This window comes from Cucurbitaria berberidis (genome assembly GCF_010015615.1).
Source record: "Cucurbitaria berberidis CBS 394.84 unplaced genomic scaffold K460scaffold_4, whole genome shotgun sequence".
Taxonomy (NCBI): domain Eukaryota; kingdom Fungi; phylum Ascomycota; class Dothideomycetes; order Pleosporales; family Cucurbitariaceae; genus Cucurbitaria; species Cucurbitaria berberidis.
The window spans coordinates 232,808-251,028 of NW_024468938.1; the positions used below are offsets into that span (position 1 = coordinate 232,808).

Here is an 18,221-nt window from a genome sequence, read left to right on the forward strand (position 1 = left end):
AGAACCCATGTCACAGCAGCATGCAGGGCGTACAGGAGGCGTTCGCAAGGCATTTCCAGACCCAGAGTACAAAGCAACGCCTGCAGACGAGCAGAATTCTCCTGCAAACTCCGAAATGCCCTCGTGTTGTGGTGCACAACTGTACCCATCTTGCTCCTTTCAGGCTCGTGAGCGACATTCCTGGCTGCCTCGGCAACAAGCTGCCTCCTAGCACCCGCCTTCTGGATCCGGCAGTCTAATTACGGCAAACGCTGGCTGAATACGAGCCCCGTTTCACTCATATCCGCCCTCAGCGTCATGCCCAACAAATCCAAAGCCAATTGCGCTTCGTGTTTACGGTGGAGGCTCTTGATCGCCTTGTTGATATGGCGGGAAGGTTGCCGGTCGAACTGGAAACACCGCGTTGCTCAGGACGACAATGGGTGTGGGTGACTTGGGACTTTGGGTCCGAGTAAATATAGCCGCTCCGAATACGGAAGAGAAGAGACGTGACGTAAACGTCACGTGATTTTCTACTGTGCAGAACTTCGTGAAGGCTAGTAGGACGACTGTTTGTTTTGTTTTGTTTTGTTGTGTAGTACCGCCTCTCTTCACCATGAATAGGCCTGAATCTCTTTAGTCCGCGCGACCGCACGTTCTATGCGACAGCCTACATGTCTTCAGAGACCCATCGATATGCCCCGTTCCAAGTTCAATGTCAAACACCCTATGCGTGATATATCATGTGGTAGGGACACCGTTTTCATCACTGTCATTTGATCAATCTTTATTGGTTGCTTGCATTTTCTCTACTCGAAACCTAGGACTTGAATTTCACCACCCATGGTCATCCAGTCGCATGAATGCAATACCAGCCGGAACGCCAAATATACCCCCATTTCAGGCCATATACCGGAGATGTGTGAGCACTCCCCCGATTCTGACACCTTAGGCAGCACCTCGGACCACTCTCGAATACTTCAGCCTAGAAAAGGGCTTTGTAACACCACGACCAGGACCTAGGTAAATCCCTGCTCCCAGTCTTGCTCCCCCTTGATGAAGGCATCGGCATCCTCAGGGAAGCCTTCACTACCCATAGCGCTCATGGGCTCCTCGACCGGGTCAGCGACCTTCTTTCCACGGGCCTTGGGCGTGGCCTTCTTTTTGGAAGGCGTCTCGTCCTTGTCGCTGGCGCCTGCAGCTTTGCGCTTCCTCGGGGTTGCTGGAGATGCCAGCCCACCTAACACTGTTAGTGTCGACAATGCCTCGAGGCCGCTAGATCACGTACCGCGCTTCTTGGCCGGTTGAACGGGCTCGAACGGTTCACCATCGTCAACCCGCGACTTCAACTCTTTGGCCTTGGCGAGAACGGAGCGGAAATCATGTTGGAAGCCGCTCGCTGTCTTGGTGCCATCGAGGGAACTCATAAGCTCGTAGTTCTTCATGGAGAGCGAGGTCGTGCCGGTACTCATGAGGACCGCGGCCACAGTGTCAGCACTGAACATTTTGACGCCCTTGGCGCTGTCGGCGGCGGCTTTGGCCATGGTAGCTGTGATACGGTGTCGTTGGTAGGAGTGGGGCTAGATAGCTTCGCGTTGGTATACGGCCGTGCGTGGATCAAGTGCAGTGTGTAAAGAGTGGAGGGTGGAGTGGGCAGGCAATCAAAAATGGGCAGATGGCCTGCTATCCCAGTGGCTTAGTGAGGGAAATTGCGGTCAGAGAGATGAAGGTGAATGTGAATGTGAATGTGGTGCGCCTTTCACTTTCCTTCACCTTGTCAGAGCCGCTTTAAGCCATCCGAGAGGCGCACGTCAGACCCCACATTCTTAATGGACGCAGGCACCATGCAGGGTGGTATGTATGCCTTCAATACCTAATGCGTTTCCCACCCGGTAATTGAAAGCTACCTGAGGGCATGTAACCCAGGACTTTCCCATCTACATTTTGATACTGTCCCCCATTTGCATCAACATATCTCTCTGTGCCTCTAGCTCTCTATCCATAACCTCCTTATCTGGATTTCCTACGCTGCGCTTCAACTCTTCGATCATCTCTTCTGCCTTCCGCCTCACACTCTTGGTAAACGCACTATTCGAGCCGTGACTCAAGCTTGAAGCATCCAACACCTGCTTCACAAGCATCATCGCAATCAATCCCATATTTACCCCGGGTGCCCCGATGCCATCTTTAGTACTTGCGAGATATGCAGCCAGCATCGCCATTTGCCACGTTTGTACGACACGTATTGGATGGAAGTAAATAGGGTATAGTTTCGGGAGAATGTACTTGTACCGCTTCGCACAGTGTGCCCACGCAGTGGGATAGTCGCCTATGGAGAGAAGGTTGAGAATAATATCGTCTCGAAGCGCCGCATGAGGCTGGCGATACACCGGCCAGAGACCAGACTCGTGACAGAATCGCATCGCAGACTCGATAGCTTGAAGGGCTTGTTCGGCATCACCTATGCGCTGTACTTCCTCGTACGCCGCGAAAGCTTTCCCTTGAATGGTAGCGACTTTAATCTCATCTTTTGTCTCTCCGACATAGTTCGCTGGGTCTTGGGCATAAGCTTCGTGCTCAGCAACTGCATCAGCTTCGTCTTGGACCTTCTTTGAGAGCGCCTTCGGTTCCAGAGCCCACTGATCTTCGTCGAGGGTTGCGCCTTTCTGACATTTGGTACACTTGCAGCGGAAGAACCAGCGTGCTTGTAGCTCGCTTTGCCGCCTATAGTAAGGGTTCGTAGTGTCGATGTAGGAGATGTAGATTTCTTCGTCTCTCTTGATGGGTTTCAGGGTTCGGATGCTGATTTCGGCGCCGTCCATGATGACGAAGGAGTTTGGATCACACGAGTGGTTTATATGACCGAGAATGGGGTCTAGAATAATGCCTAAGGGATCAAGAGTCGGTGTGATTAGTGTGAGGGAATTCGTGAGTACCTTCTAGTAGTCAGTACACGGTTTAAATAGTGTGTATTATAAATACCTTACCCTGGCATACATCGCTGCCACAAAATCTTTGTTGAACATGTTCTGCGTAAGCGAGAACTGACTTGCTCCCATGGCCATCAGTTCCATGTTACCATAGTTTCCATTCCGCTTGAAATCTTCGACATGAGGTTGTAAGTTGCACAGTAGTTCCCAGTCTTCGTCCGAGATCAGGCCATGCTTCCGTCTGATCAAGAGCTCCATGCAGGCAAGAACAGCCTTGGGCATATCTTTACCGGCCATGGGCTTCAGAAGTTTACACTCGTGTTTGTGTCCCCGATGCCAGGCCTCTTTTTGACATGCCTATAACAGGTCAATCGATCGCTAGAACGATAGGGCTGTGACAACTAACCTTACTACAATATCGGAACCTCTGGCACCCAGCGCATTTCTGCACATTCGTGTCTTCTGGTACGTATAGCCTAGTCCCTGTTGAGGACCCCTCGGTCCAAATATAGCAGTTCGCACATGTATCAAGAAGCCGTTCGGTGTCTAGTGAACCAACAAGCGGACGCTGGAAAGCTGCAAGCTGCTCGCCTGCTCCAAAGTCACCACTGGCAAAAACACCTCTTCCGATGCTCTCGCCTTTGCTGTTCAAGCAAACATTGGACTTCGCAATATAGAGCGTTGGTGACGTGGTAGTGGTGATTAGAGCTTGCTCAGGCATGGCTTGGAGTTAGGAATGATTGCGTCGATCAACATCAACGACTGTCGAAAGTCGAAAGTCGAATCGATAGTGGAGAGGCTAGACGCGCAGTCGTTTCGTGCGACGTCATGGTGTCTCAGCTTCTGTCGCGTGAAAACGTGAGTGTTACGACTCACTAGTCTCTATAAAGTTAGACTCGCAGAACCAACCGTCCTACCAAGGTTTCCAATCACTACTATTGTGGTACACCCAAGTTCACAGCTGTATGTCCCGGTATGAGAAATTGGGAGGGACTGGCGCTGTTCTGTTATGAACTACAAAATGCCACGGGATACGGGGGAGCGGGAAAAAGTTCCCACCCCCAATAAAAATGGATATCAAAAGCGCCTATGCCCCAGGAATATATGTTGAGCTATCCCTGATATTGTGGGGGTATTCTGAGTGTGGATATGTTTGTGATTACTTCAAATCTTCCAGGATAGGCTGCATTCAAGCCAACAGCGGTCAACCATGATGTTGCGAGAGAGAGTGAAGAATGACTCTGTAAGAGGAGTTTCAAAGCGCCTATGCCCTAGCTGAGCTGGTTCTGTGAAGGTACGACAGCATTACACAGCGTACATACTTAACAACCTTCCTGATCGCCGAGCTCCGGAACAGGAATTGCTTCTCAAAGCGAATATACAAATCCAATACCTTTAATAATATAGTTCGGATTGTACATGTTTTATTTCATGGGTAGAATGCACCAGCGATGGCTCACCCAGGGCGTAGGCGCTTTGAAAATCCTCTTAGAATAAAATAAACAAAGTGATGTGTAAAAAGGTCCATAACCCTAATGATATCCGCAAATACCGTGAACACCAGAGATCAACTTGGATACCTCACAAAAGGGAACCATCCTAGACCTCACCGTCTTCAGGAAGTTCTATGTAACCCATCATAAGGTCTTCCATCTCTCCTTCACTCGCCCATCCAGCTTCGGCCCCATTACCCGTCTCACTAAGGAGATTAAGTCCCTCCATCTCATACACCTGCCCAACTCTAGTTCGCTCAATAAGCGCAGCTTGCCAGTCATGCAGCTCCTCGCATTCTTCGACAAGACCCATGAGTCCTTGCTCAAGTACATCGTTATCGTGCCGGAGCTCTGTATTATCATCCCGAACGGCGTCGATGTCGCGTTGGCGGCTCTCTAGCACACCTAGTAGACTACTCATCGAAGTATCGTGCTCGAATTTCATCGTCTTGATCGCATCGTTCTGGGTCTCCAATTCGCGGCAAAGATCCCAGTTCTTTTGGTCGATGTCGTCGATCTGAGTCTGCAGCGCATGGACTGTACCGGCCTAAAGGTCAAATTAGTGAATATGCAAACAAGGACAGAGTCGAGCATCAAGACAGGCTTGTCATACATAACAAGATTATACGTACTGTATTCGTTCTCCAGCTCTCCAACTGCAACTCCTTGTCGTGCAGAGCAGCAACGTGCTCCTCCAACTTCCCTGCCTTATCGTCGAGCTCATTCTGCATAGCGTTGAGCGCAGCCTTCGACATATCCCAACCAATCGTCATCTCATGCAGCTCCCTGGCCTTATTCTCAATGTGCATCTGCATGTCGTAGCCCTCGTCGTCTTTGCTAGCAATTTGGCGCCGCATATCAGCCAATATGACCTTTTTTTCGGCGGCGAGGGCGTTGTTGGTGGTCTTGAGATTCAGCTTCTCAGTCAGCAGCTTTATCTGCTCACTCATTGCTGTTTGATTCTCAGCCCTGAGAGCTTCATTTCCCTGTTCGAGAGCTTCGTTCATGTGCTTTAGAGCTTCGTTTTCCTGTCCCAGAGCTTTATTGTCGTGTTTGAGGGATACGATTTCCTGCTTCATGCCTGGAAAAGGGTCCGTCAAATAGAAGAGGAGGAGGAATGTGAGGGCCATAATACATATGGACATAATGGCGAAGAGTTCCGGAGGCATTTTCTGATTATTGTTGGTGAGTTGAGTGGGAAAGCGTTCAAGTGTCTTGAGGTGACTGTTGTGAAAATAGTAGTATGTGAATGTGGGGGAATACAGGTTGAGATGGAGCCTTTTCTATCTAGGAAAAAATCTATAGACATTTGATAAGAACAACTTGCAATGCGCGCAGACGCTGCCGTGGTTGACGAAGGACGAATAAGAGGTAAGCGATATTAGAAAAATATGTCGGGAACATAATAACAAGAGCCGTCCCTAGAAGCCACCGTACTGGATGTGATTACGAAGACGGTGCTATAGGCAGCACTACCACGAGGGACTGCCAACCATGCGGAAGTTATTACCAAAATGAGGACACCAACCATGTCTGGTCGAGACTGAAAAAATAGCTATACTGCGGTATAGGTATCATAAGACAATTGACGACAATTTTTACTGGAGCGAGAACATTTTGAAATTTTGAAGAGTTCAATGTCACGAGCCAATAGAAGGACGTGAGTTGATGATATTGACTTTGCAACTTTTGTACCTACAGTGTTTCACCTACCACAAGCGAGACGAGCTGCGCTTGTTCTATGCACCAAAACACGGATCCCCCATTGATCAAGTCGATAGTGGGGTCTACTCATCTAGCTGAACGTAGTTCGCAGGGAAAAGACCTGATTTGCCGTTGAAGTTCCCAAGCCACCAATCCTCATCAGGGAATTCCTAGAATGTTGTCAGCATCAAGTCGAAACTGGTAGAACGGGTACCCTTACAACTCCCGTAATTGTAGCACCCTCAGGGAAGCTCAATTCGTTTTCCTCCGCAGCATCATAATCGTAAATGGCAGTAGCGGTTGGGCCAGCACCGCTAGCCGAGTGTGATGGCTCCGGTTCTTGCGCAGCAGTAGGATGCGTCGGGAGCGGCGGAGCAGAAGTGGCACCTGCATCGTCGTCTTCGACTAGCTCAACGTAGTTGGCCGGGAAAAGGCCACGTTCACCTTCAGAGTTCGTGCCCATCCACCAATCTTCATCTACCATGTCGATGTCAGTGACGTATTCACCCTCGCGAAGCTCCACCTCGTTGTCTTCGGCCTTCTCATAGTCGTACTGAATGAGACCTCGCTGGCCAGCGCCGCCCTGATCATCATGTCCAGATGCAACGGCTGCGCCGACTGCCGCCCCTGCTACCACAGCACCACCAAATGTAGCGGCTGCTACAGCGGCACCAGCACTACGAGCGGGATCCTTCGCTTCAACTTGGCGTTCTGGAGATATATCGCGAGCTTGGCGAGCTGCCTGATCAAGAGAACGAGTGGGCATAGGCGGCGCCTGTTCTGCGGCAGGGGATAAATGGTCCGGCTCTTTCCCACGGGCAACGGGCATAGCGATACGGACGGGCGACCCGGAAGGCTCGGGGGACGGGCTGCGCTGTTGACGTGGAGGCGAGGGAACCCGTTGGTGCTGGACAGCCGGAACATGGTCCTCGTCCGACTCTGGCTCTCTCGGACGGCTGGGCAGACCTGGGATAGGAACCCCTCGTGCGCCTGCGTTGGGTTTGCTCGAGGTGTCGAGAGCGGGAGGGCTTGGGTCCGAGGGCTCTGGTATGGCGCGGGACGTTGGAGCTCCCATTGGCACAGCGCCTGCGAATCGATCTTTCAAAGAGCTAACCGCGCCAGATGGAGGCGAAGCCGGTTCTTGCTGTTGGGGCTCTCCACCCGTTCGTTGCTCGCTGAGGTTGCTAGCCACAGACTGTCCTGTTCGAGTGGTCTGGACAGGGGCCCAAGACTTGCCCGCATAGCCGCTCTGCCAGCCGCCCCCTCCGCTCTGTTGATTCTGTAGAGGGGCTGGGCGGCCTCCAGCGTCAGCGGATGACTTGGGAGATTCGCCTCGGGCAGCCTTTTTCTCAGCCCATATCTGGGCGGGAGTCTTGCCTCCCTCGTCCGCAAATGTCTTGCTGGCAGCACCGACTATTGGGGCGGGAGCGGCGGGCTTCACACCGAATGCTGAGGGCGTAGGAGCTTTCGTGCCAGTGAAAGAGCTTGCGCCAGCAAACTTGTTCGCAACCTTTGGCTTCGGTAGGCTGGTAAGGCGTTCCGGTTGCGAGCTAAAGGCCGACGACCTCTCTGCGAGCGATCTCGGCCTGTCTTCCTCATCATCGCCCGATGCGGGCGTTGCTGCTGGGGAGTTGCCGGAGGGGGAAGGCGCGACCTGAGCCTTAGCTCGGATGGCTGCAATATCAACTTTGCCGATCGGCTCGTATGCGCCCTTGACCACGGTAGGTCTATCGTCTTGCTTCTCTCGCGCCTGTGCTCGGATTGCCGCAATGTCAACCTTTCCCACTGGCTGATAGGCGCCTCTGACCACTTCTGGGCGGTCGCTCTGCGACTGCGATGGCTGAGAGCGGGTCGATTCGTCTTTGTTCGAAGTGAGTTCGGCCATGTTGACCTTGGTGGGTTTGTATGCTGACTGGACCTTCTCCAACTGCGACCTCTGGACTTGCGGAGCATCAGCGCCCCAGCCGTCCGCATCCTCGTTAGCATTGGGCGCAGGCGCTCTCGAACGCCCCAATGGGTTGAATCCAGAACCGCCTCCACCTACGTGTGTCGGTGTGAAGACGGGCTTCTTCGCGGCGGGGGGAGGGGGACCACTAGAGGATGGGATATTGGGGCCACCAGAGTACTTCGCGCCCGACGCATCAGAGACCTTTTGGATGATCCTCTCTGGTGTGAGATCTGCGTCGGAGCGAGCGGTGACCTGGACGTGATAGCCCTGAAAATCAGGTTAGCCTGTCGGTGCGAGACACTTGTGGGAAGGTGGAAACGCACATGGAGAAGCTTGGAGACCACAGTAAGATGGCTGCCAAAGTAGCCTTTTGTTCGTTCCGGTACTCCTTCGCCACACTAGATAGTGTTAGTGTTGTGTCTTCCACGAGCTCGATCAAAGACGTACCCAGGCGATCAGAACGTTCTTGGGCAGAGATGTGTTCGGGTCTTTGACCTTGACGAAAGCAAACTGGATGCGGCCATCTGAGAACTCGTCTACCAGGTCGAGAAGTTCACCCTCTGTCACACGTTAGCGCCTGTCCGTACGTGATGTCCCTCGATCCCAGCGAGTGTTCTGGAGAACGACGTGCCGAGACCCGAGCTTGGGCTGACACGACACTCGGTGTGTGTAGGACAAGGTCCCTTGCGCAGGCAATGTCCTCTGCTCCTTCTATACGAGGCAATTGGGGGCCCATGAAGCTTCTATTCACCTACCTCCGGTGCTTTGGACCTTCAGTACACTCTCTTTTCCTCCATCTTGTTGAAATGCGCTGACAAGCGGAGCAGCGACAGCGAAGACGGCCCATTGACCGTACGTGGGCGAGCTGGCCTGGGCACCGGATGGCGGCGGAGAGTTGACGACATTTTGGTAGCTCCGAGTAATGTTTGGGCCGTTGCTTGAGGTGTTGAGCGAGGCCATTGGGAACGATGAATGGAGGGTGGGGGGGTGGTGGAGCTGTTGTGTCGTGTTTTGAAGCGTGGGAGAGGGAACGAAGAAAGGAAGGAAAGATGAGGGGGGGGGGAGTAATAGAGGCCCTAGATGTCCTCCAAAGCGCAGAGTGTCTGACAAGCTGAGCGTACGTGTATGTATCTCGAATGTCTATGTGCATGCAAAGTCTCGAAACGTCGACCCTGGCAAAGCACAGCCTCGCAGCAACACATGTCCCCGTGAAGCAGCTATGTCATGCTTGGCGCTAGTTAGTGCGCCACCAGCCAGCGTGCCAGCCCAGTCAGTCAGTCAGTCAGTCCCTCCTCGTCCGCTTCATTTGCACCATTGGGCGACGGCTCGCTGCACCACCTGACCTGGCCGCGAACCATAATAGTTGTTGTTGGTCGTCCTCCATACGCAGCCCGAGACCCTTCTCCTATCGACACAGGTCGCTCTCTAGGCATCCATCCTTCCCTCAATCACTCCCATCACGACCACCTCCCCCCCCCATCTGTAGCATCTGCACTACGACCCATATACCATATACCATCCCCCTCGAACCCACAGCCATCCCGCACCCCGTCCCACTGCTTCTCCACCCATGTCTGCAGCCTGTCGCGCACTGGTGGTGAGGCTCTTGTGAGCTTCAGCTCAGCGGACGGTTGGGGCCAGCAATGGAGGAGCGCGAGTCCAGCGTGGCCTCCTCTGCCGACTTCTACGGAACCGAGGCCAAGTCCAACACCCCCACGAGCGATGTGCAGAATCCTGCGCCTTTCATGAAGCGCAAGGCAGAAGATCTGTCGTCTGAGCAGGGAAAGAAGCCCAGACTAGACTGTCTGTCTTCTGCTTCCACCTCAGGCGACTTCAGACCATGTGCCAGGCTACCACCGGCAGTGTGGCAGCATGTTTTCCTCTACTGTTCGCTTGCAGACCTGGGTCGCTTGATCCAGGTCAATCGCTTGTTTCTTTCCTATCTCACAGACGTGCGCAACGTCTCTACTTCCAAGCCAGAACACGGCTGTCTACGTCTCCTAAAGTCTGAATCATTGTGGGCCTCTGCCCGCAATGCGCTTCCTACCAAGCCCCCGAAGCCGCTCCCAGGCTTCACTGAGCTGCAAATGTGGCAGCTCGCGTGGCGTAAGAGATGCCAGTTCTGTGACAAGCTCAGTTCCTTTACACCGGGTGAGAGGATATGGCAAAAGGGGCCAGGCGAGACAGGAGTACGGGCGATATGGCCTTTTGCTGTCAGGGCATGTGGACCATGTCTGCTGGAGCAGTGTCAGACAGTGAGTCGCACTGGCGTAGTACCGGATCGTAACTGACCTTGTAGGACTCGAGTCTTCTCTTTTCGGCGGCCTCTGCGCTGCGACCCGCTCTTCCATTCGCCCTCGTTACGAACGACCACAACTACATTACCGCCTACACCCTGCAGTCTGCAACAACCCCCGCAGACATCGAAATCGGGAAGTACTATTACAAGAAGCATGTAGCGGAAATCACGCAGGAGCTCAACGATGCCTTGCGTCTCGGCCCTGCAGCAGCCGAGGAGTGGTCCAAAGGCCTTGACATACGAGGAAAGGAGCGAATGAGAATCGCCGAAAACTGGGAGCGCTGGGAAGTCAAGCACCAGTGGTGGGAGGAGCACCAAGAACAGCGTGCGACCTCTGCTGCGCCCTCACTTGCAGCGACTTCGCAGAAAGAACCGTCCAAATCCCCTACGCGCCAAATGCCCTCTCCTGTGATCTATGCCCCGATCCCAGCGAGTAAGTATGCTTCTCATGTGTCAAGAACTGTCAGCACGGGCAGCGCGTTTTCATGTTTCACAAATACCCCTGCAGTGCCCAACCTAACAGCTGCAGCTCCATCACAATATGTGCAACCGAGGCCTACAACCGTTCCACCGCAGGTTTTCACGCCTCATCCTGTTCCAACTGGAAGTACTGCACCAACGCAGAGAAATCTTCATGATGCCATCGAGGCCAAAGCAAACCGGAAGACGGACATTGAGCAACGGTGCCAGCAGATGGACCCTCCCATTCCTCCAAACATCTTGCGCCACATGGACTCGTTCAAAGCAGCCATTCAAATCTCGCAGCCAATGAACGACCATGCATGGAGTGTGCTTCAGCCCCGCTTACTCGCCCAACTCCCTGATGCCCAACAGGCCGAAGCTGACCACGTGTCTCGAGTAGCTGTGCTTCCCACAAGAACAACAGACCGCCGTCATCATGATGGCAACTCCAAGGAAACAAAGGAAGCCATGGACCGAGATTGGGAGGAATCGCAACGACCAATCCGCACCCGGCTCAGCACCATTGCCGAAGAATTCATCAACCAGGACTGGGACCGTGGCAATGCTGTTACCTACGAGAACAGCCCAAAGTTTGCGGCCGACCTTCTTTCGTATGTTCGACGCACATTTTACGCAGACCCCGCCAACGACGGAGCGGCTCGCCTGGGACAACCTGGACAGGATTCTAATACTAACGCAAATACTAAGCCAAAACTCGTTCTAGATGACATGAAATGGGTTTATGACAACAAGCTCAAACCTCTAACAGAACAGTTTCGCAAAGAGATATTTCTTTGCTACGGTAACGACTGCGATCGCAACACAAGATTCTACGGCTTCGAAGGCGTCATCCAGCATTTTGGAGCCAGACACACTAATGCGTTCAGCGTGGGAAACGTCGTGGTTGCGTGGAGAGAAGCCGAGTGGCCTGAGGAAACACCGTTTCATCCGGATCCCATTTCCGTGAAGCACGCTTACCATGCACCTTCTAACAGCACTGGTTATGGTAATTACTATGGTGGGTATTCTCGTGCGGGAACGTCTACACCTCACATGCAACCTCACCTACCTCAAGCCAGTCCAGGTCCTTACCAGTATGGCGGGTACAATGGACCCTTTGCTCCACCGCAGACCCCTTCAAGTGTTCTTCCAGGATTTGGGTACCCCCAGCCATACGCTACTCCAGCTGATAACTACGCATACCAAGCAACGGGCGCTCCTGGCTATGGACACCAAACAGGTCATACCTCTTACATTCCGTCCCCAGCCATGATCAATCCTGCTGTAGCACCACCTCCAGCTATGCCACCACCAGGCCAGGGTCCCGCTGACACCAATTCTCATGGTACGGAAGATGCCGGTCACAGTACCAGCTCGTTTGACAAGCAAGTAAGTACCGTCATTGGGATGGCACAGGACATCTGGAAGCAGACATCAGGCATCAAAGACATGCCCAATAGTCTCCGGATCTACGTTCTGTTGCACCGTGTAATCTCCAAGTTCCATATTGAGTTCAACCATGAACCAAACCTGAATCACTTTATCGATGCCCTTTCCAATCATGAGATACCAAAGGGGCTGAAGAACGCTCCTGGTCTATCTTGTAAAGCGTGCCAAGTCGCATCTTCACACCAAATTACCACTGCTTACTACTCGAAGCCGGAAGAGAGAAAAACCTACACTGTATTGAATCTGTTGTCACATTTCCAAGCTCAGCATCTGTCACTACAGCAAACTGGTCCTAGCCATGGACTACAAAACGCCCCTCTGGATTGGAAGGAGGATATGATCGAATTACCAAATGAGCGCTTCATCCGCGGATTCATTCATGCCCCTGGTATGGACGACGAGAAGCTGCTTATGATTGCGACTGTCTTCCCTCGTCTCTTCCCGGTGCCGCTCCCTAAGATCGGTGTGATCGATAGTCATGGAGTAGCCTCACCTGTTTCTTCTGGCCTTAAGGATGCAAAAGGTGTTTCTGGCACAACTGATACTGCAGGCGACGCCTTGGAGAAACGTGGCTCTTCGTCTCTAGTCACCACCCCCAAGGAGTCATCATTACCCTCGAAGACAACGCAGAATGAGTATGATCCTCTTCGACCAACTCTGACAGCCCAGGCCAATGAACCCTCGACATCCATGACCAAGAAGCAGTCCTATCAGGGCAGTCCGCCTGCCGAGCGCCGGCAGCGATATCATGCCGAGCCTCGATACTATGTAGGTGGTCTCCAGGACCCGAACGAGCGCATTAATGGAGCTAATTTACCTGTTCGCCAGATGTCCAGGGAGCATCTAGATGAAGGGTACTCTCGCCCTCGAGAGTACGTAGAGTATGCCCCGAGCCCTAGGATAGCCCACCCTAGCCATGCCTATGAGGAATATTCTGGTCGCCGCACTGTCTTCCGGGAACAGGATAGGTTTCGCGGTCCACCAGAGGACGAGGTCATCTATACGCACCCACGAGAAGGAAGCCACGGCAGCCGGGAGTATTCTACTTATCCCCCCCGCCAGGTCCGGTACTATGAAGAAGACGAACAGCAACCGGAATACCGCTACGTGAGAGAGCCTCCACCACGAGAAGCGAGTCCGCCTCAAGGGCAATCGGCTGCGGACCGTTTCTTAGAAGAGTTTGTACCTGGTCGGACGTCTGCTAGTGAATCTACCCAGTCTCAACTGCCTCTCCCACCGGAAACAAAGCCTTCTGCACCGGTACAGGAATCTGAAGATAGCTCACGATATACGCCTCCACCGCTAAATGTTTCAAAAGCGAGTGAATTGGGAGCTCAAATTCAACCGCTTGCGCCACCACATCCTCGGGCCCCGTCTACTGTATCCAACGGTTCTAGATACGAGGAACACCGTGTCAATGGTCATTACATTCATGCACCTTCCTCAGCGGGTGCTCCACGGAGAGCTGGACCACATCGTCGAAGGGACCGACCCCATGAACATCGGATGCCTTCCCGGTTCTACCGCTACATGAGCGTGGCTCGAGATGATCCATACGGCCGCGCATCCAGCATGAGCCGCTCGCAGAGTAGGAGGTACGAGGAGCAGCGTCGTCGGATTGACCAACAGGAGACACCGCAACCTACTGCGGAACACGACTATGAGCCGGCATACTCAAGAGATCCGAGCATAGAGCAACCGTCACCAGAGGATAGCGTCTACCCACGCGTACGGCAGCAACCACGTGACTATGTATCTGTTCAAGATCGTCTGCACCCATACTCCCCACCACGCTATCGCTACGATGAGCCCCGCGGGCCGCAAGCAGTCTACGTTGATGAGTATGGTCAGCCAGTACATGAATATGAGATTATTCGTGTGCGTGGTGATTCTCGACAGCCGCGTGGGTACCAGCCAGCTCGTTACGAACCAGAACACTACCAGTATGTGCCATTTTCGTATGAGCGTCCTCCATCACAGAGGCACAGCAGCCGACCAGAAGAATATATGTATTATGAGGAGAGGGAAAGACCGCTTTCACGGCGCCCTGCCCCTGAGGCGGAGAGCGAAATATACGAGCCTCTACCACCGGAAATCAAGCTGGAGAGCACGCCGGTGCCTGTACCGGAGGGCCCTTGATTCGATGAACCCACCTATTTCCCAGTAATGTTTGATATTGTATATGGAGTTTGAAGGTTGGGATATCTGTTTAGGATCTGTCGTTTATTTTACGACATACCCAAATGCCCTTTGTGAATCTCATGCTTGTACATGTACCATAAGTATGACTGCATAGCTGGCGTTTTGGGACTGGATGATGATGCCGAATGTGTGTATTTCTTGAAGGAACATTATTTTTCATGTTATGTCCAACGCAAATGCGAGCTTCTCTTACATGTACCTGCTACAAACATGATATCTGTAGTACAAATTCCAACAATTCAGGTCAACTTCAACCTCCAACCCTGCTATCTCATTACCAAAATCGTCAACCTTGCGATAATAAAGACTATTGTGTCCTCTTCAGCACTACTCGCAGTAGCCGTTGCCTCTCAATATACCACCCCACCCACGCAAGTCCCACAAAAACCGGGAACCCATAAAGTTGTGGACTGCCCTCGCCAAACTGCGGATCCATCCACAGGGCGCCGGGATACAGAATACCCGTCAAACTCGAAATATAAATCAAGCTCTGCAGCACCACGACCCAGTGCAAATGCGCCAGTTGGAGAAGAGGGGACTGAATGCTGGGTAGCAGGAAGTACAGAGTGTACCATGTGATTAGGCCGATGAAGAGGCCCATGGACATTGTTTGGCCGTTGTGGTAGCGTGCGTGTGGGGGCCAATTGGGGTTGTAGATGTGTGTTTCACTTTTGGGGATGGTTAGCTAATAGGGTTTGGGAGGGAAGAACACGAGGGAAATGAAGGGAGATGGGATAACGCAACTAGAACGTACTTCCAGTCAGCGAGATACGGTCCGATCATCGTGACGAGGTTTACGAGCGAGATGATGGATTTGCCCGTCGTGAAGGTTGGCATCGTGAGCGCGGGGCCAAGGGGGCTTGTAGTTAGTCACTGTATAAAAAGAAATACAGAGAATGTGGTATATAGACAATCGAAACTTAGTCTTTTCGCAATGAGTCGTGGTAACAAATATATATATATCTGTATGTGTTCGGTGTTCAACGCTTACCGATGGCCGAGACAATGACGTACGGATGCGAGAACTGACGGTGCTACAACATGTCAGCTTGTGGATGTGTACATAAGCACATGAAATGAACTGCGAGGTAATCGGATTCTGTTTATCATATGATTCGCTTAGTCTACAGATCGGCTAACTTGGAGGTCCGGTTTCCGTTGACCTGATTGTTCCTCGAGAAGTTCGGATCACTGATATATGTATTGCTTTTATAGCGATCAAACTGTAGTCACCGAGGTTGACATAGGTTGCTAGACTTAGTGAACCGGCAGCGACATGGGTGATAGTTGCGAACTTAGGCGCAGACTCTAAAATGCTCTACTTTCTGGATTAATGCGAAAGAAGTCGACTAGTTCATATAATCGAAGGAGATAATATGATATGGGTAGTACTGTACTCGGGAAACAAGTGGTAGTGCTTACTAGGGCTGTATAGTGTTGGCTTGGTTAGGACTGGAACCGAAGCGGCAAGGAAGGTGTCTTCAATGCCTATCTGGAATGTCCCATATATAGGTCAACAAGATGCAATGCAACCACGTGCAGAAAAGCTATTGAAACTTCAAATAATGCACAAGTTTCGGGAGAAACCCATAGTAAATCAAATATTGTTTGTGAGGAAGGTTTCACAAATCTGTGTACGGCAGATATGCCGTCTAATGGGTATCAAAATAGGTAGATGGCGGTTGATTTGGTAGAGTGTGCGGCTACGCGGTTGCCGGAGCGGTTGCTTTTTCCGAAGATTTTTCTTCTACGCTTTGAGCTGCGGCATCGATCTTGTTTTGCGCAAGACGCTGCGAACATATTAGTAACATCAACAATAACTGGGACACGGAGTAACTACCAGCAGGTTCCTCAATAATACGGCAATAGTAACCTTGCCAATGGCAGGCACGTATATCGAAGCTTTCTCCTTGACCTCAGGCGTAAAATTCCTTTCGCTCGAGAAATTGATGCACACAGCTCCGTCCCTCATCTTCTCAAGCGGTACCTTGTACTTGTCGCCTGGCACACCGCTGATGACCACGTCGCTGATGGGTAGGCAGTCCTCGAGTGTCCAGCCAGGCTTCTCAACCACTTCGTGTCTCCTCTTCCTCAAACCAACACCCCTGGTGAATGCCTGCACATCACTGATATCCACACTGTATACGTGCGCCCCATCGTTCGCCAGTAAAGCTGCCAGTGGCCTGCCTACAACCTCGCTTCGGTTGATGACGGTAATGGTGCGCCCATGTAGCCTGTTTCCATACGGCAAAATGGTATTATATATCCTCAAGTACTCCAAGATCTTGATAACAGCGAGCGGCGTGCACGGTAGTATACTCTTCTTCGTGCTGGCGGGGTCGAGGAAGCGGATATTCTGGTACATGTTGAAGATGTAGCGGTGGGAGAGACCTTCGACATCTTTGTCAATGGATACAATCTGCTGTAGGTACTGATCTTGACGGTTTCCAAAGATGGGGTAGTAGACTATTATGCCATTGACAGCGGAGTCGTTGTTCGCGTCGATGAGAGCGTCCTCGAGGAGTTCGCGGTCAACTTCGCGGAGGTCAAAGGCGAAGCCACTGTCATACATATAAGCACGAGTCCGCTTCATCAAGTACATGGCGCATCGACCATGTCCAACGTCACGAAGAGGCTCACTTTTCCATGCACGTCTTGCCCGTCCATTCTGCGTACACCCTCGCGGCTGGATCCGCGCTCGAAAGGAAGCCGACAAGGAGCGGCTTGCGTTCAAGCTTGCTTAGACCATCGCGGACTTCCTCCAGAACGCTTTTGGCGATGTTGTTGGCGAGGATGACTTTGCAATGGGGTTTCTCGTCGGCCATGGCGGGGTATAGGGTGGAATCGTAAGAGGTAGGGAGAGAAACGCGAGATGCAGACCCGCAAGAATCCGAGACCTGAGCAGCTTACACCTCTCACTTGCCCCCTGAGTCGTAATTGAGACTCTATTTCAAGTTAATTGCGCTGTTTGCAATCCAGTAGCACTTTCAATAACTTTTTTTTCTGCCGCTGCCCCACCATGCCGATACCGGCCAATCAGCAGCATCGCGACTCCCTACTGAGGTAGGACAGCTGATGAACCGCGGCAGCCGATGAACCACCTTAATATTAAAACAAACTTAACACGTTATTTTTAAACTGCAATATATTAACTACTAATAATCTAATTTTAAATACAATTATAGTAATTAATTTATAAAATTTAAAAAAATAACTTTTATACTACGCAGCTGCAAAAATATTTAGTATTAATTAAATTACTTTAGCGCGTTAGCACTAAAGGAAAATATAATTAAATATAAAAGAATTTTAACAATATATGCATTTTAACTTATAATAGGAATTAAAACTTATACAGTATATATAAAAATTGTCTAATTATAAGCTTTTATTTATAAAAGCTATAATAAAAAATTTTGCCTTTAAATTATTAAAATAAGAAGTTTTTAATAAGTAAATTTTATAATTTTTTAGAAAATATTATAATATTTTTACTTTTAAATATACTATTAGGATTAATTGCAAACAGCTTTTTGCTAATACTAAGTATAATTATAAATTATATTTTAATTTTTTTTATTTAAAAATTTAAGAGTATAATGTTAACGCGCGCTATATTTATAATATAAATAAAAAAAATTTTTTTATTAGTATTACTTTATGCTTTAAATAAGTTTTTTTAAAGCAATTTTAAAAGCAAAAACAAATTATAGCAGCCTTATAAAATAGTAATTAAAAATAAATAATAATTTTAG

The 18,221-nt window shown here is 50.9% G+C and overlaps 7 protein-coding genes across 7 annotated transcripts; 1 reads left to right on the forward strand and 6 right to left on the reverse strand.

The window, feature by feature from the left end:
• Positions 1–998: 998 nt before the first annotated feature.
• Positions 999–1,616, reverse strand: K460DRAFT_340032 (uncharacterized protein; the record flags this gene model as incomplete). Its single annotated transcript, XM_040931104.1, has 2 exons — positions 1,268–1,616; positions 999–1,225 (listed from the first exon to the last, which is right to left on the reverse strand). The coding sequence occupies exons 1-2, from the start codon at positions 1,521–1,523 to the stop codon at positions 999–1,001; spliced, it is 483 nt and encodes a 160-aa protein (XP_040785259.1). The 5' UTR covers positions 1,524–1,616.
• A 110-nt stretch (positions 1,617–1,726) lies between these two features.
• K460DRAFT_417909 (SET domain-containing protein) lies at positions 1,727–3,728 on the reverse strand. Its single transcript, XM_040937912.1, has 3 exons — positions 3,316–3,728; positions 2,967–3,266; positions 1,727–2,915 (listed from the first exon to the last, which is right to left on the reverse strand). The coding sequence occupies exons 1-3, from the start codon at positions 3,628–3,630 to the stop codon at positions 1,917–1,919; spliced, it is 1,614 nt and encodes a 537-aa protein (XP_040785260.1). The 5' UTR covers positions 3,631–3,728; the 3' UTR covers positions 1,727–1,916.
• A 780-nt stretch (positions 3,729–4,508) lies between these two features.
• K460DRAFT_432086 (uncharacterized protein) lies at positions 4,509–6,004 on the reverse strand (the record flags this gene model as incomplete). The annotated part of the gene is made up of 2 exons (XM_040938349.1): positions 5,035–6,004; positions 4,509–4,949 (listed from the first exon to the last, which is right to left on the reverse strand). Exons 1-2 carry the CDS (start codon positions 5,569–5,571, stop codon positions 4,509–4,511), a joined length of 978 nt encoding a protein of 325 aa, XP_040785261.1. The 5' UTR covers positions 5,572–6,004.
• A 185-nt stretch (positions 6,005–6,189) lies between these two features.
• Positions 6,190–9,014, reverse strand: K460DRAFT_290779 (actin binding protein-like protein; the record flags this gene model as incomplete). Its single annotated transcript, XM_040929230.1, has 5 exons — positions 6,190–6,276; positions 6,327–8,321; positions 8,378–8,452; positions 8,502–8,614; positions 8,810–9,014. The coding sequence occupies 5 exons, from the start codon at positions 9,012–9,014 to the stop codon at positions 6,190–6,192; spliced, it is 2,475 nt and encodes an 824-aa protein (XP_040785262.1).
• Positions 9,015–9,353: 339 nt separating this feature from the next.
• On the forward strand, positions 9,354–14,750 carry K460DRAFT_396201 (uncharacterized protein). Its single transcript, XM_040936087.1, has 2 exons — positions 9,354–10,309; positions 10,354–14,750. Exons 1-2 carry the CDS (start codon positions 9,698–9,700, stop codon positions 14,401–14,403), a joined length of 4,662 nt encoding a protein of 1,553 aa, XP_040785263.1. The 5' UTR covers positions 9,354–9,697; the 3' UTR covers positions 14,404–14,750.
• K460DRAFT_367660 (uncharacterized protein) lies at positions 14,720–15,289 on the reverse strand. The gene has a single exon (XM_040933615.1). It carries the CDS (start codon positions 15,071–15,073, stop codon positions 14,774–14,776), a length of 300 nt encoding a protein of 99 aa, XP_040785264.1. The 5' UTR covers positions 15,074–15,289; the 3' UTR covers positions 14,720–14,773.
• Positions 15,290–16,169: 880 nt separating this feature from the next.
• On the reverse strand, positions 16,170–17,291 carry K460DRAFT_289559 (NAD(P)-binding protein; the record flags this gene model as incomplete). The annotated part of the gene is made up of 3 exons (XM_040929131.1): positions 16,170–16,256; positions 16,307–17,027; positions 17,107–17,291. 3 exons carry the CDS (start codon positions 17,289–17,291, stop codon positions 16,170–16,172), a joined length of 993 nt encoding a protein of 330 aa, XP_040785265.1.
• Positions 17,292–18,221: the final 930 nt, after the last annotated feature.

Excerpts from the sequence above, each read along its gene's own strand:
- K460DRAFT_417909 (XM_040937912.1), bottom strand. The coding sequence starts at position 3,630 with ATGCCTGAGCAAGCTCTAATCACCACTACCACGTCACCAACGCTCTAT. Across the intron at positions 3,267-3,315 it reads GGTTCCGATATTGTAGTAAG|GCATGTCAAAAAGAGGCCTG; the intron begins GTTAGTTGTCAC and ends GACCTGTTATAG. Across the intron at positions 2,916-2,966 it reads TGGCAGCGATGTATGCCAGG|GTACTCACGAATTCCCTCAC; the intron begins GTAAGGTATTTA and ends GACTACTAGAAG.
- K460DRAFT_396201 (XM_040936087.1), top strand. The coding sequence starts at position 9,698 with ATGGAGGAGCGCGAGTCCAGCGTGGCCTCCTCTGCCGACTTCTACGGA. Across the intron at positions 10,310-10,353 it reads TGCTGGAGCAGTGTCAGACA|GACTCGAGTCTTCTCTTTTC; the intron begins GTGAGTCGCACT and ends CTGACCTTGTAG.
- K460DRAFT_367660 (XM_040933615.1), bottom strand. The coding sequence starts at position 15,073 with ATGTCCATGGGCCTCTTCATCGGCCTAATCACATGGTACACTCTGTAC.